This window comes from Salmo salar, chromosome ssa22, assembly GCF_905237065.1.
Source record: "Salmo salar chromosome ssa22, Ssal_v3.1, whole genome shotgun sequence".
NCBI classification, from domain to species: Eukaryota; Metazoa; Chordata; class Actinopteri; order Salmoniformes; family Salmonidae; genus Salmo; species Salmo salar.
In genome coordinates, this window is record NC_059463.1 from 31113211 (window position 1) to 31129966 (window position 16756).

At 42.1% G+C, this 16756-nt stretch overlaps 1 protein-coding gene across 1 annotated transcript; it reads right to left on the bottom strand.

Annotated features, from left to right (window-relative positions):
* Positions 1 to 433: 433 nt before the first annotated feature.
* Positions 434 to 15666, bottom strand: LOC106583182 (isotocin receptor). The gene is made up of 3 exons (XM_014167082.2): positions 15183 to 15666; positions 13481 to 14652; positions 434 to 1931 (listed from the first exon to the last, which is right to left on the bottom strand). The coding sequence occupies exons 2-3, from the start codon at positions 14400 to 14402 to the stop codon at positions 1678 to 1680; spliced, it is 1176 nt and encodes a 391-aa protein (XP_014022557.1). The 5' UTR covers positions 14403 to 14652; positions 15183 to 15666; the 3' UTR covers positions 434 to 1677.
* Between the last annotated feature and the right edge of the window lie 1090 nt (positions 15667 to 16756).

The following is a 16756-nucleotide window of genomic DNA, read 5'->3' on the forward strand; positions in this document are numbered from 1 at the left end:
CAATAATGTTTTTTTTCATGATTATTGTATTTATTATTATTTTATTTAAGATTTGCTGTGTGCCCTTGATATCACTTTGAACCGTGTTAGTTTGTTATAGTTCTCTATTAACATTTCAAAATGTTAAAATATGTTTGGTAGAGAAGTAAAAATCCTGTTCAGGGGTTATGCAAGCTCAATCTTGCTCACTCACAGAGCTATGGCTAATTTGGGCTCCAAATTTACACCCTGTTAGGATTATGGACCTAACAGGTAGAAAAATGCCCCCCTTTTTTTATCATAGAATAGTATTTTTTTAAATAAAATATACTTTTTTCTAAAGTTATGAGGTCCAAAAGGCTCAACTCCATTTGATGCACAAAAAAAATCATTTCAGACTCACTTGATAGAACACAAACAATTTATTTCAAATAAATAAGAGATACATACAGTACGTACTTTCCAAAATACAACACTCTAAATGCAAATAAGGAAATTATGTTTTCTATTAAATGTTCAGTAGGTTTAAGGATAAATTGAAAACCATGACGTTTACAGTAAAAGCAGAAGCCAACTTTGTAAAAAGTAAAATAAAATAATACTGCCATTTGTGATGTGCAGAAGGACCAGAGTTTCAAGTAGCTTCCTAATTAAGGCAGGTCACCCTCTTTATGCAATAGGTTCTAAATTACATTGAATAATCCAGATAGATCAAAGCAGGATTCATGAAATTGCTCTCCCAATTCTGAGTGTTCTGAGTGTGTGTAATCCATTTTCTCAATCCTATTTTGCAATGAAGAAGACGTCAGCCTACCACTCAAAAAGTACAGACAGAGTAATTATGTAGGAACATTTTTGCCAAAGTACACCACAATCTTCATAGAAATACATTTGGATGTTTGTGTTCATCCTAGAAGAAAATGGTAGCTAGTTTATTGAGTTGCCTTCTGTAAAATTAAGTAAGTAAACATTTACAGCATGACAGATATGGCAGTTGTCATTTCACAAACTGTGTAATAGTTGAAACGTACTGTGTGTGTGACCTAACGGATGGTGTGATGCAACAGACATGAGCAACATAGCACAGGAGACATCCTATATGTCAATATGTGCAAAGGAATGTAAGAGGAGAGTAGCTTTACCTTCAGGCTGACAAAATTAATAAGAATTGTCACTCTGTCTTGGTCAGTATTCACAATCCAAACCACCATAACAGATCTGATTGACACGAAGTCTGTGGCATGGGAGGCCTATGTTAATGGACTTTAAGTCCATGGTGAGGAGAACACAGCTCCCTCCTCTCCTTGGTTGGGAGTGACAGACAGTCAGTGCTTCATTTTTCATTTACCATCTCCTGTCCTCCTCCACGGACCAAATATGTAAATCCATCAGTCTGAAAACACAATCAATGGATGACTCACTCTGAACTGCGACAGGACATTTCCCTGTAAGTGGAGACGTTCAACATGTCCCCAAATAAATCTCCATCTGTACAACAATCAATTGTTCAATTTACTCTTGACAAACCATGTCTGAGACGAAATATAAAAATCAGTGCAATAGTTTTAGGTGAGCCTCCCCCGGAGCAGGACAACAGTAGGGGAAGGAGAAATGTGGGTTTGGGGCGGTGTTGGAGGGTGTGTGTGAGGGGTTTACAGTTCTGACTGGGGGGGTACCATTGTGGGGAGTGAGGGCGTCTCATGTGGTGGAGGTCTGTGTGACGCTCCTCTGGCTACTGGTGCTCTTGATGACGTAGGTGGAGGAGTTGCTTTTGCGGCTGGAGTCGTTGTCACGCTCGCAGTGGCACTGGGAGGACTTGAGGTAGCGGGCCGAGCAGCACACAAAGTTCTGCCTCAGGTCTGAGAACAGGTGGCCCGCAAAGCACATGTAGATCCACGGGTTACAGCAACTGTTCAGACTGGCCAGCAGCATGGAGATGATGAAGGGCATGGCTGGGGAAACAAGACACACACAAACACTTAGATTTTTATTGATTGCAAATTGCCTATACATTTTTAAAGATGATATCTGATTGGATCGATCGATTTCCATTGATCTCATTCACACGTTGTAATGATCTACATTTCAGACAGAGCTTAACATCTTACAAACATGACTGTTGGTCTCATTATGAAATTATCCTCTGGTTCTTCTAAGGACAAACATGAGGAAACCATTTACATCTTAATTATCTCTCCCTTTCTCCTTTCTCCTTTCACCCTTTCTCTCTCTTTCTCTTCCCCAGTGATTTTACCCACACACCGCTACTGATTGGATAGCCTATCTATGGGGCTAGTTTGGGTCCGTCAATGTGTCATTAAATGCTTTCAATATGTGTATATGCAGTGGCGGATTTAGGTATAGGAGACATGGGCAGACGCCCAGGGTGGCATCTTACCGGGGTCAGCTGCACAACAAAAAAAATCGTAATGGTGACATTTGCGCGATTGGTTTTCTATTGATCATTTGCACGTCACGTCAATGATATCATGTCAACGCATGGGACTGTGGGTCAATTAACTTTGTCGGAGTGGGCGGCCTTATTCTAGTTTGTGAGCAAGGCAGGCTACTGCCTGGGAAGGTCTCCCATTCAGAAGTACGAGATGGGTAGGGGGGCTGAGGTAGGTTGACCTCAGGTCTCCCCACTGGAAGCCCGAGGTAGAGAGAGCGGGGGTAGGTTGACCTCAGGTCTCCCCACTGGAAGCCCGAGGTAGGGAGAGCGGGGGTAGGTAGACCTCAGGTCTCCCCACTGGAAGCCCGAGGTAGGGGGCGGGGGTAGGTTGACCTCAGGTCTCCCCACTGGAAGCCCGAGGTAGGGAGAGCGGGGGTAGGTTGACCTCAGGTCTCCCCACTGGAAGCCCGAGGTAGGGGAAATCTATCAAATAGCGCACCTCTAACTTTGAACAGTACTAATGCAATTAGTAAAATCATCACTACGAAATGCTACCAAATAAACCACAATTCATTCATAACACTGTGAATATATAGTTTCACAGACATATTTGATGCATTTTTTTATGGTTTGTGCGAAATTGTTAAGAATAATATAAAACCAGTCTGCACACCACCAAGGTGAATTGGTTTAGTCTTGACTCTTGGTTGACAGTGTTGGGGGATGGGTAATGTATTGATGCCTGAGTGCCAAATCAACACAAATTTGTTTCTATTTGTCTTTGTTACTTCTTTTTGATATTTAAGAGACTTATTTTTGTATTTATTTTTATATTTATATCGTTTTAAATGTTATGATTATTTATTTGTGTTGTTCCGAATGTCTGAATAAAAATGACAGTTAGTGCAGAATGGTGCTTTTCATTTTGTTGGCGGGGGGCTGAAGGGGGGGGTTCGCCCAGGGAGCCATACAAGCTAGCACCGCCACTGTGTAAATGAATTTAAAAAATGTATAGTAGATTTCATTTTTTTAAGTCATTGGATTTTGGTGATGTTGACATTTAAAAATATTGTTCCATGTACATTGTCTAATATACTGAAGGTCCCTAACTAGCCCCGTAAGGATATCAAATGCCAAACCAAATTGACCATGGGCATTACGATTGGGTCGCGTGCAGTGCAGCTGCGTTCCGAATTGATGATTACTTGGGTGCTGCCAGCTGTGGGCATTTGGGCAAGATTGAAATAAATCCAACCCAATGAAAACTGTTACGGTATCCTTCATTCTGTGACATACCATTTTTTTCCTACCATCTCACAAATCTCTGTTTGGGACGAGACTGACTTTATGACCAATTTTATCCTATTTACACTTAGTAGTCAATTTTGACACTAGAAAACATTTTCTGAATTGGAATTCTTTAATGGAATTGTCTCATGTCCTGTATTTAACCTCTTCTTGGTGATTGCTAATCTCTCTCCATACGTCCCTCTCCTCCAATATTCCTCTCACATCATCTTTAATGGCTGGCCCTCTAGCTCAAATACGAAGGTTGCTCAAATCTAAATCACTGGGAGCAATCGGCAGAAGGGCACAGGAGCACAACCGAGTAAATAGGGACTAATTGATCCGTCAGTCATTAAGGCTGTGAGTTATATGAGCACAAGTGTCCCGATGTGAACACTGTAACTCATTCTTTTGTCTGGTGATTACAGTGTCAGAGCAGGGAGGACACACATTTACCGGGGATAGGGCCGACATGTGGGGGAAACAACTTTCAGTATGCAAGAGTGAAGTGGAATTGATCTACTAGATAACTACAATGTAAAGATAATACAAAACAAAGTAAACTCAGTCATATGACAAGTCATTATGTCCTGCAGCATTAGGATGTCCTGCAGCATTAGGATATCCTGCAGCATTAGGATGTCCTGCAGCATTAGGATGTCCAGCAGCATTAGGATGTCCTGCAGCATTAAGATGTCCTGCAGCATTAGGATGTCCTGCAGCATTAAGATGTCCTGCAGCATTAGGATATCCTGCAGCATTAAGATGAACTGCAGCATTAGGATATCCTGCAGCATTAGGATGTCCTGCAGTATTAGGATGTCCTGCAGCATTAGGATGTCCTGCAGCATTAGGATGTCCTGCAGCATTAGGATGTCCTGCAGCATTAGGATATCCTGCAGCATTAAGATGAACTGCAGCATTAGGATGTCCTGCAGCTTTAGGATGTCCTGCAGCATTAAGATGCAGCATTAGGATATCCTGCAGCATTAGGATGTCCTGCAGCATTAGGATGTCCTGCAGCATTAGGATATCCTGCAGCATTAGGATGTCCTGCAGCATTAGGATATTCTGCAGCATTAGGATGTCCTGCAGCATTAGGATGTCCTGCAGCATTAAGATGCAGCATTAGGATATCCTGCAGCATTAGGATGTCCTGCAGCATTAGGATGTCCTGCAGCATTAAGATGTCCTGCAGCATTAGGATATCCTGCAGCATTAAGATGAACTGCAGCATTAGGATATCCTGCAGCATTAGGATGTCCTGCAGTATTAAGATGCAGCATTAGGATATCCTGCAGCATTAAGATGTCCTGCAGCATTAGGATATCCTGCAGCATTAAGATGAACTGCAGCATTAGGATATCCTGCAGCATTAAGATGAACTGCAGCATTAGGATATCCTGCAGCATTAGGATGTCCTGCAGTATTAAGATGCAGCATTAGGATGTCCTGCAGCATTAAGATGTCCTGCAGCATTAGGATATCCTGCAGCATTAAGATGAACTGCAGCATTAGGATATCCTGCAGTATTAGGATGTCCTGCAGCATTAGGATGTCCTGCAGCATTAGGATGTCCTGCAGCATTAGGATGTCCTGCAGCATTAGGATATCCTGCAGCATTAAGATGAACTGCAGCATTAGGATGTCCTGCAGCATTAGGATGTCCTGCAGCATTAAGATGCAGCATTAGGATATCCTGCAGCATTAGGATGTCCTGCAGCATTAGGATGTCCTGCAGCTAGTGAAGTAGATACTCTGTAATTCCATTGCTTTGTAGCTTACTTTGAGCCACAAAATGACACAACTTAAAACTCAATATATAAAATTCAATACATACTGTATGCTATGCTAAATAGCATACAGTATATGGGCTCCTGAGGGGCACAGCGGTCTAAGACACTCCATCTCAGTGCTAGAGGTGTCACTACAGACACCCTGGTTCAAATCCAGGCTGTATTACAACTGGCTGTGATTGAGAGTCTCATAGAGCGGTGCACAATTGGCCCAGCGTCATCCAGGTTTGGCCGGTGTAGGCCGTCATTGTAAATAAGAATTTGTTCTTAACTGACTTGCCTAGTTAAAAAAATGTCTTGCCAGATCATGTCTATAAAAATGTTTTATGGCTTTGTAAAAGGTGGCGCACGGGTGAGAATGGGGCCAAGATGTCATTTGAAGGAAGGAATTATGATGATAAATAACCTTTGGTAGATTAGCTCATGGTGCCGTTTACCAAGAGACGATCAATCACACTAAACTGGCAAATTAGAATCTTTCCCTTGATTCGTAAATCTGCTGTCAGGTCCTGTGCTGACTCATGGCCACGGTTTAGGCTCTTTAGCACATTCATAAAGGCTGACACAACATCAAACTATTTTATTTCCTCTTCTAAGAAAGACAATTATTTACAATCATCTGAGTTTAATATCAAGACTGCACTTCAGATGATTCACTGCCAGAGAAGCTAAGCAGTAGAATTCCAAAACAAGACTCTGTTTTGGCTCTCAGCCAACCACTGACCTGGCTATCAGATGCACTACACTATTAATTCCTTAAATGGAAGCTGGTACAATAACTCTCTATTTAGTCTCTGATCACATGATTGTTTGAGTCAACACAACTGAAAAGGACTTCCCTATTTTAATAAAAAGGCGCATCTAACATTATATTTAATAACACTTTACTAATGCCTCCACAGTGCTAGCTGTGCCAATAGAGATTCTGAGTTTGAGTCCAGGCTCTGTCGCAGCTGTCTGCGACCGGAAGACCCATGGGGCGGTGCACAATTAGCCCAGAGTCCGGGTTAGGGGAGGGTTTGGCCGGCAGAGATGTCTTTGTCCCATCGTGTATGGTGTTTCCTCTGACAGGGTGGTGCAGCTGGCTTCCAGGTTAAGTGGGCATTGTGTCAAGAAGCAGTACGGCTTGGTTGGGTTGTGTTTCAGAGGATGCACGGTTCTCGACCTTCGCCTCTCCCGAGTCTGTACAGGAGTTGCAATTGGATACCATGAAATTGGGGGAGAAAAGGGGTAAAAAAAAATATATATATATATTTTAAAAAGAAAACTTTACTTTTTGAATGACAATAACAACAATGAGGCTTGGTGTCTCTTAAATAAAGCTTCTTTAAATGCAGGGAGGAGCACACCGTGGCCATGGACAAAAGGAGTCCATGGGGACAAGGCAGACTTGTGGAGGAAATTAATATTCATTACATACTAAACTGTTTAATTAGACATAATGTTTTTTATTTAAATAATTGTCCATTATTACATGCTAGTATTTTTTACTGATACAAACTTTTTGGGTGCGACCGCAGTATGTGACCTCCTGTGCTTGCGATCGGCAGGAATTTAGCTATGTGGGAATTGCTGGGAGGAACAGAGAATGGTGGCAATATCAGCTATCTTGATCTACACAGACGAGCTAAATTACTTTTTACAACTCTGTTTCCAGGGCCTGTTTCTGTACAACTGCTAACTGTCACAAAGATAAAAGGATGTACTTTCTATAAAAGGAGAGAGACAACTCTGTTCGTTGAGCTTTCAACTCTGAACTATTCTTAGTGATGGTTGATTCCTTCATTTCTGCAAATCTTATAATAATGTTGTTGTTTAAAAGAATCTGAAGTCTCTCTTACTATAGAATTTCTACCACAGAATGCTGATCGATGGAGTCACTGCCAGTCAGCATCACACAGCAGAGCAGAGGGTGAGGCAACTTGGGGAGTATGAAGGCTATACACTCAGGTATGGATGGGCATGAACATAACTCATAGATGGGATGCTGCAGATCAGCACCTGATAATCAATATTGAGACAACATAGGCAGCAAACTTTGTCTTGGTCTATTTTTTTTACGGTTTAGCCAGTTTTCTTCATTATGTTGCCATTCAAAACAAATTACAATATAGTGTTAAACCCACAGAAACAAGCTCAAGATACCCACATGAAAAAAGACTATAGTACTGTAGTATTACTATATGTATATATTATACACTGAGTGTACAAAACATTAAGAACACCTTCCTAATATTGAGTTGGACCCCCAGGAGGTCACATACATAGCTTTCACCTGCATTTCACAGTAAGGTCTACATCTGTTGTATTCGGCGCATGTGACAAATAACATTTGATTTCATTTGACTTGATTCACCTGGTTAGTCTATGTTTTGTACACTGTGTGTGTGTGTGATTATGTATTTGCATGTGTGCACTCTAGAGTGTGTTTGTTTATATGAGTAGGAGAAGGTATTCAAGTCCTAAATCCCTTAAATTTGAGCTATGGTACTGTTGTGTAGCAAGAGGGAGGAAGCACAGGTCCACATGAAGCTTCAATCAATGATTTTGCTGTGGGTTGCTGTTTGGGAATCATGTTTCTGCTGAGTTCACCCCTTTTCAGGGAAAGCAGGAAACAGAGAACTTTAACTTTTGTGTTTGCAGTTTGATTTTATTGCGAGAGTGGTGGAAAATTCTCTTATTTGAGCCCATCTCTGGGGAGCCAATGTATAATGGTTTTCGAGGAGGAAAAACACCACTGACAACCATTCTGTACTAACTGATGTTTCCAATTTACAGTTTAGCTTCTCTGTGGCAAGAAAAGGAAGCTACAGGTTAGCAGCTCTATCAAGGGGTATGTCAAATAATCTGCTCTGTAATAAAGTGTCATGACTTAAATCCTACATTATAGTTTAATCAGAATAGTATTACAAGTGTGTCTTGATAGGTTGTTATCTGAATGTGAATAGGTGTAATGCTGACATCATTATCTGCCATGATGGAGGTAATAGGCAGTGTGATGTGGTCCTTATCAAACATTAGCAAAGTACTGCATGTGTTACTAATGGCCTCCTCAGTAATAGCCATTAGTCTGTACGGCTGTCTGGGCTCACTCTGCTGGCTGTGGTGCTGCAAGCTAATGGATACCTTATCTCTCCATAGCCACATGCAGCCAGGTTCTCTTCCATAATGGCTGCTTTCAAATAGTTTATAAGCTACTTTCTTTCCATTTTAAAGCCAATATATTATGGATTTTCCAATCGTATTTTATGGAAACGTATAGTGAAAATAAACTATTTGCACCATGTTGCATCCCCTGTGTATCCGTGAGAGTTAATGCCCAATATGGCAATATAACTGCATTGGCCTTACTGCTGTTAGTCCATAGAAACTCAACAAATAAAAGATTCACTACATGGAACAACAGATAGTCTAGCGTGTGCTCTGGGAGTCGGGAAGCAAGTTCAGGGAGTGAATCATTTAATCAATAAACGGAACATAATACAAAACAAGAAACACGAACAACGCACAGACATGAAACTGAAACAACAACACCTGGGGAAGGAACCAAAAGGAGTGACATAAATAGGGCAGGTAATCTAGGAGGTGATGGAGTCCAGGTGAATGTCATTAGGCGCTGATGCGCGTGACGATGGTGACAGGTGTGCGCAATAATCAGCAGCCTGGTGACCTAGAGGCCAGAGAGGGAGCACACGTCACAGTACACCCTCCTCGACGCGCGGCTTCAGCCGTAGGATGCCGACCAAAATGACAATCCCGGGGACCAGGAGCGAACCGGTCACCTCTGCTGAGGCGCGGGAACCTGTCGATCCAGCTGAGGCGCGGGAGCATCGCGACCTAGAGCGCTGGAGAGAGAGCACACATGACAGTACCCCCTCCCTGGCAGGGAGCTCCAGCCGCAGGACGCCAACCAAAGGGACAATCCCGGGGAACAGGAGCGGACCGGTTGCCTCCGCAGAGGCGTAGAAACCTGACAAACCGGCTGAGGCGTGAGAGCCTGATGACCCGGCTGAAAACTCCCCGGTTGCGTCGGCTGAGGCACGGGAATCTTTTCACCCAGCTGAGGCATGGGAGCCTATCGATCCCACTAAGGTATGGAAACCTGTCGAGCCAGCTGAGGCAGGGGAACCCGTCGAACCCACCGAGGCATGGGAACCTGTCAAGCCAGCTGAGGCAGGGGAACCCGTCGAACCCACCGAGGCATGGGAACCTGTCAAGCCAGCTGAGGCATGAGAGTCCGATGAACCACCTGAGGCCTCCCTGGTAGCTCCGGTACTGACACCCGGACCCGGCCACCTCCAACACAAAAACAAAAAAAACACTTCCCTTTGGTGAGGCGTTATTCTGTAAGTCGGGAAGCATGTCCAGGGAGTGACTAATTTAATCAATAAACATAAGCACACGTGACATAGTCCAAAAATAAATCAAAAGGAAGTTGGTTTTAAGGTGTCTGTTCTATATCAGAAAGATATAAGAAAGATCAGGAAATGATTATCTATTTTTCCCATACAAAATATTTGGGGGCACTAAACCACTTCCATATATACTGTACTTCCTTCAGATGAGTTTTGTGAGGCTGGTGAAAAACAAGTCTCATCTTTCCATAGAGTGGTCATATTTGTCTGTAGGCCAAACTGTTCTGACGCTACAGACGTTTCCGTGACAAGACCGATTTTTGGGATGTCTCATGGTCTGACAAACACAGCTGTAGCTTGGCCACCTTCCAACGCATATGTTGAAGGCTGCCATTGGCGGATGCGGTGGATTGAGACGCAGCCCTTGCAAAAACTGTTATCTCTAGCTTAAACAGATGGATTTGGATGGGGGGTTTTGATTATGCTAATTATATTTCCATGGGGGCGCAGACATCTACTCTACTTAAAAAAAAAAATAACTTTGGCTGAGAATTGTTATTTCTATACTTTTCCATACACTTGTAATGCAAGATTGTTTGGGGATTCTAATAACTGTTTACCACCTCGTTTTATTTCCTGGTGTTTGTCTTGAAATGTTGGGAAATCATTTGTGATGCTGCTGCTGTGGAAATCAGAAGGGAACAGAACAGAAGAGAACAGTTGTGTTGAATATTATTATTTGACCCTGCTGGTCATCTGTGAACATTTGAACATCTTGGCCATGTTCTGTTATAATCTCCACCCGGCACAGCCAGAAGAGGCAATCACAAGCCTGCTGTTCACTAGCCTGCAAAGCAATCACTAGCCTGCTGTTCAGTGGAATGGCTGTGTGGTCCCAAGTCTAAGATTAAGGGTCTCTTTTCCTAGTCTAGAAATATAATTCATTCCACATTGGCCATGCTGTCAATGAAGCATGATTTGTGCTGCACTCAAAACAACTGTTAACTCGGAACTGCAAAATCTGACTTTAGTGAGTTCAAGATAACTGAGAACTCTGGAAAAATGAGCCACGACTGGAAAAATACATTTGGAACTTTCATCCAACTCGGAATTGTAACTCGGCCTCTTTCTAGAACTATGACCTGAAGATCACTGACGTCATCATGATTCAAACTTTTTTTCTGCGAGTTCCCAGTTCTCTTGAAAGCACCATAAATCCAGAGAATGCCAAACTTTGATGACAAAGTTTGATGACAAAATGTGTCCACAAGAAGGACCGCCGCTCCACCTTCCTGTTCAAGTGAGCACAGCACAGCAAGGTGAGTCCAAAAATGTATTGTATGCTTCTGCATAAATTATGTGATATGGCAGGGAGATATATATACTGTAGCTAAGAAGGTAATACTAAGTGTATGTTATGTAGTAAGCTGTTAGTAGCCCATGTGCCTCACTCTAATAATTTGGTCTATTTTCACCTCTTAAAATGTTGCTTACTGTTCTGACTTGGTGGTGCACATGTAGCCTATAACCTGTTTTTGAGAAACGTAATGATCAAATCAAATCAAATCAAATGTTATTGGTCACATAAACATGGTTAGCAGATGTTAATGCGAGTGTAGCGAAATGCTTGTGCTTCTAGTTCTGACCATGCAGTAATATCTAACAAGTAATCTAACAATTTCACAACAACTACCTTTTACACACAAGTGTAAAGGAATTAATAAGAATATGTACATAGAAATATATGGATGAGCGATGGCCGAACGGCATAGGCAAGATGAGAATATTGTAAGAGATTTCATTGTCTGCTTATATGCCTATTTTATTTATCTTATGGTTCTGACTTGGTGTACAGGGAGAGCACTGTAAGAGCGGCCCATGTTCTGAATTATTTCGCTGTACATTTAAAATGTGTTGAACAAATAGTTATATTGACTATGTCTGTCCTAGCTCGCTCATTAATGTCTTAATGGAAATTACGGATTTCCTCTTATTCGCTTTTCATCCCCTTATGCCATAGTTTGTACATCTCAATTGTCAGAAGAAACCACATTTGTTTAAACAATTCAGCCATATCAGCTATGTTTTTTTAAAAGACAGTAAATGAGGCTGAGTGAACTGTTTCGCTGCCAGACAAGGCTCTGCTGATAGCCAGGTGTAGCAGTGGTAAGGTGTTGGAAATGCTGTTGGGACTCAGCTTTATGTAGACCCTAACAGTTTGTGGGCACCGTTTGTCAACGTTACAGTGCAATTAATGTATTGTTGAGTGTTGTGTTGTGGACTGGCTTTGCTGGCATACATCCCACTTTTTTTTTTTGCACCACCAAGATTTATATGCTAAAATCGCCACTGCCAACAGCAATAGCATATTTGACGAAAACCAATGAATTAATGAATAACATTGGATGTGGCCATAAAGCGGGTCATTAAGAGATTAATTGCAGTGGACTGACTGTCTGCTGCGCCATCGAAGAGCTCTAGGGTGTCGTGCCGTGCCGCTGCCCTGTGTGCTGGACTGAGGAGATGACATGCGTGGCCCCACTTGCACGCCGATGTGCCGCCCAGGTAACAATAGCTCGGCGTACATGTATAATCAGACTAATGATTAACTGCAGGCAGGCTCGGTTGGTTGGGCCTCAGAGATGCGCGCAATCCACGCAGGTTACACTCATGAAAGACTGCTTCCAGTGATTTATTTTGGTTGCATGTAAATCATCGTGCGTAGGATAATTTACTTCACTTCAGTGGAGGGGTATTATAGCCTAATAAGATCACTGTTGTCAATGTTGTTGTTGTTCGTTATAGAGAGTGAATCAAATGGACGGTGGTGGTGTTTTTTGTCTTCATAAAACAAACTGTACCAATTCTGGACAACCATTGTCAAATTCAAATCTTTTCAAAAATGAAGGATATGTTGATGGCTTATATAGGCCTATATGAAATTAATAAAACGAATAATGTTTTTTTTTGCAAATGTAACATTATTCCATACATATTTGGATTGTTGCCCCCGCGTCTCCACAAGTCACCATAACATTCGATAGGTGAGCAGAGCTTCATTTGCAACATGGCATTTTGGTTGGCTGGAGGCATATAATGAGATGCTGCGGAATTATCTAAATTTATGTTGTCATTTCATCCACTGCCTGTGTGGGTGGGCGGCTTCTCCATATGATGCGTCTAATCTTACAAATACATCCTCTGGCATACATCCTCTGACGTTCCTCAGGATGACCAACATTTTATGGGTAAAAGTGCAGTGTCCAATATTGTGCGAATTTCAATTGACTGTCAATGGCAAAGGCTGTATAGTGTATCTTTGTATATTTGTATTACCATCGAGGCTATTTGCTATTCGTAATTATTTAAATTTTACGTACACCATTGCTGTAGCTGTGGGCTGCTCCGGTGCGCAGAATGCCGAAGTCTGATAAATAATAGTACACCGCGTGCAACATTACGCACGCCACATGATACACTCCAAGGCAGAATACGCTCTGAGCGCTTAAATTAACCATGGACATTCATTGTCGTTTAACTTTAAAATGTACATATTAATAATTGCTTCAGTCTAGAATTGCGAAGCCCCTCGTTAAAGTAGCTCCTATTACGCACATAATCTTACCGCACTGCATTGTACTGGTTATTTTCGAGGTGAAGTTTACATTTACCTTCCCGGGGCGCCGCTGGATCCCAAGCCGTCCACATCTGCACGGTGAAGAAAGGTGTCCAGCAAACAATATACGCCAGGACTATGACAAATGTCATTTTAACGGTGGTTATCTTCGCTTTGGAGATGAGCTTTACACTGCTCACCCGGGCGAGCGCATGGCCTTTCGAAGTCTTCGGGGTGAGGCTTATGCACTGGTCCCTCTTGGTTTTCATTCTAAAGTTTTGCCATATCTTAAAGCTTATTAGCCCATAGCAAAGGCTCAGTATGGCCACTGGTATAATGTAGATGGTAAGGCTAATCCAAGTTATATACGCTTTGGCACCCCAGGGCTCAACGAAGTCGCCCCAACAGTCATACACTCCGGCTCCAACGTCCTTCAGAGAAAATATGTACATCTGTGGGCTGCTGAACAATAGGCTGAGGACCCACGATATAATCACATAGAAGCGGTCCTTTCTCTTTTGCAGAGACCGAAGCGGCTGACAAATCGCTAAGCACCTGTCTACGGACATCAAAACAAGCACATAGGTAGAGGCGAACATCCCGACGATTTGAAGGTATTTCACCAACCTGCACAGGATATCGGGTCCATAGAAACGGAAAGTAATGTCCCAGATAAGTTGTGGCAGGACCTGAAATATAGCCACCACCAGATCAGCGATGCTGAGGTGTTTCATGAAGTAGTACATTCGGGACTGGGTGTGCTTGGTGGTGTGGATGGCCACCAGAACACACAGGTTCCCAGCCAGGGCCAGGAACAGAACCAGGGCGAGCACGGTCACCTCCACTTTAGCCACCTCATCGTTCCGTTTCAGGGGGTTAGTCTGGTTTCCCCCGGTGGTCCCGTTGCCAAGGGTTGAGTTCCTCCAGGATTTGTTGAATGACCAAAAGTCCTGCTCATTTAATATGGTACTTTCCATTGCGTTGACCGTATCCTCTGACAGTCCTCGTGCGACGCCCAAAATGCACTTCCAGCAATGTTCAGCCACCTTTAAACAGTGGAGGGTTGTTTTAAAGTACCGCGTATTCTTTGGCTCTTCTTCTAACAGGTGTCAAGGCAAAGCATCCTAGTGTGGAGCCGTGTTGTTACCTTTTACGCACGTGGGAAAATGCAATCGCAATTTTGCGCTGAAGCCTTATTTCTTATTCATATCCGAATAGGAGCAGACACTGAAGGAGAGGAAATAGAGGAAACCCATAAACACCTTGTTTTAATTCAAAACAATTAAATTATATAATACCAAATTAAAGGGGCAATCTGAGATTGGTGCATCCATTTTTGTAATTTAAAATGAATGCGATTTGGCTACCCGTAGCTTTTAAGAATATAGCTTATACATGCCTCGTGAGCTTAGTTCAACTGTCGAACCCCATCAGAACCCCAAATATATGCTCATTTAATTGTAAACAAACATTTTACAGTAAAAAAATATGGTTAAAACTATCATTTTGATAGCATGGAAGGTCTTTGTATTCATATCTCTGTCTGCTTTGTTATTGTTTGAAATGTAGATAGCCCCTTTAAACGAAAAAGGAACAGAACCACATATGATTGTAGAAATGATTGATAGAGGCTCACCAATGTCTAACACATTGTCTATGCATATTCTTCAGACATCCAAATGATATTTTAACATAGCCTACAAGTAATAAATAGCCTATTATGATGGGTTTTCCTAATGTAAATGTAGACTACTTACATGTGCATCTGCTTTACTCTCTGTCTTGTAAATAGAATACTGGAACGCGACAGTGTTTTTTTTCTTCATAAACCATAAACCAGCCTCCCTCACTAGCAGCGATCAGAATGGCCAGTATCATGATATTTATACCACTTGTATCCCTGGCCAAGATCACACGAGAAATGGATTTACACATTATTTCCACTAGGTGTCCGTATGCGCCACTCTGATAGATGATGGCCTGGTACTGGACAATTCACTTCATCTGAAATGAAAAAACTGACAACTGTTCTATTTCCCGAAAACGAAGTGGTCATCATCATCATCATCATCATCATCATTTATCCTAGTCAACTAAAAGCCTATAATGACAAAGATAACGAACAATCATAATTAAATGGCCAATTAAAGAACTTCACACTAGAGATTAAATATATGGACACTAGCTTTACAGTCGACAATACAGCCAATCTGTAAATAGCCCACCCGACTACCCCATCCCCATATTATTACTTACCCTCTTGCTCTTTTGCACCCCAGTATCTCTACTTGTACATCATCATCATCTGCACATATATCACTCCAGTAGTAATGCTAAATTGTAATTATTTTCACCTCTATGTCCTATTTAATTGCCTACCTCCCTACCCTTCTACATTTACACGCACTGTACATCGTTTTTTCTATTTTTCTTTTCTTTTGTGTTATTGACTGTATGTCTGTTTATTTGTAACTCTGTGTTGTTGTTTTTTTCGCACTACTTTTGCTTTATCTTGGCCAGGTCACAGTTGTAAATGAGAACTTGTTCTCAACTGGCCTACTTGGTTAAATAAAGGTGAAATAAAAATAATAATACAAAATGGCTAGGCTAGTGCAACATTCCATTTAATTCCATGAATGCCTCTGAAACAATTGTGGAACAAATGTTATCCCACTGAGCCCACATGTTGAATCAATGTTGTTCCCATGTCATTTCAAGGAAGTTATGTTGAACCAACGTGGAATAGAAGTTTAATTTGTACCCCAGTGGGTTCTTTCTTCGGCAGCCTGCTGCTCAAGGTACGTAGGTACATAGGCAAATTATTGATCGAATTTAGGATGGTTGTAAATACAAATGTTGACTACATCCATGCCATGCATAACCTTGAAATTGCATATTTGTCTCATTGATGATGTTTTATAAAGGCGTTCGGCACAGAAATCTATTCTGTGTGCCTGTGATGAACCACACCGCACTACCCCAGCCACTGAAAGGAATGAGCTCGCCTGCATCCGAGTCCCCCAGGGCAGCAGACAAACTTCTTCTGAATTCTAAAAGTCAACAAGTTCCCAAAAATAGCCATAAGAAGAACTAAGAAGTATGGGGTTGCTGGACGATTATTGAGGAAGAAGTCGGCCTATGAGATACTGTGCAGATAGCCTTAGAAGAGACTACAATGTGTGGACTGACTTGTCTTGGCCTAATCTTAGAACATTATTATAGGCCTAGTTACCGCTCCTCTGCTTCCTGACTGCAGGTCAATCAGCCCACATGCTGATGTTACATGCCATTAGTTTCGCCACTGCTGCTGCTTTTTATGTCACACATTAGT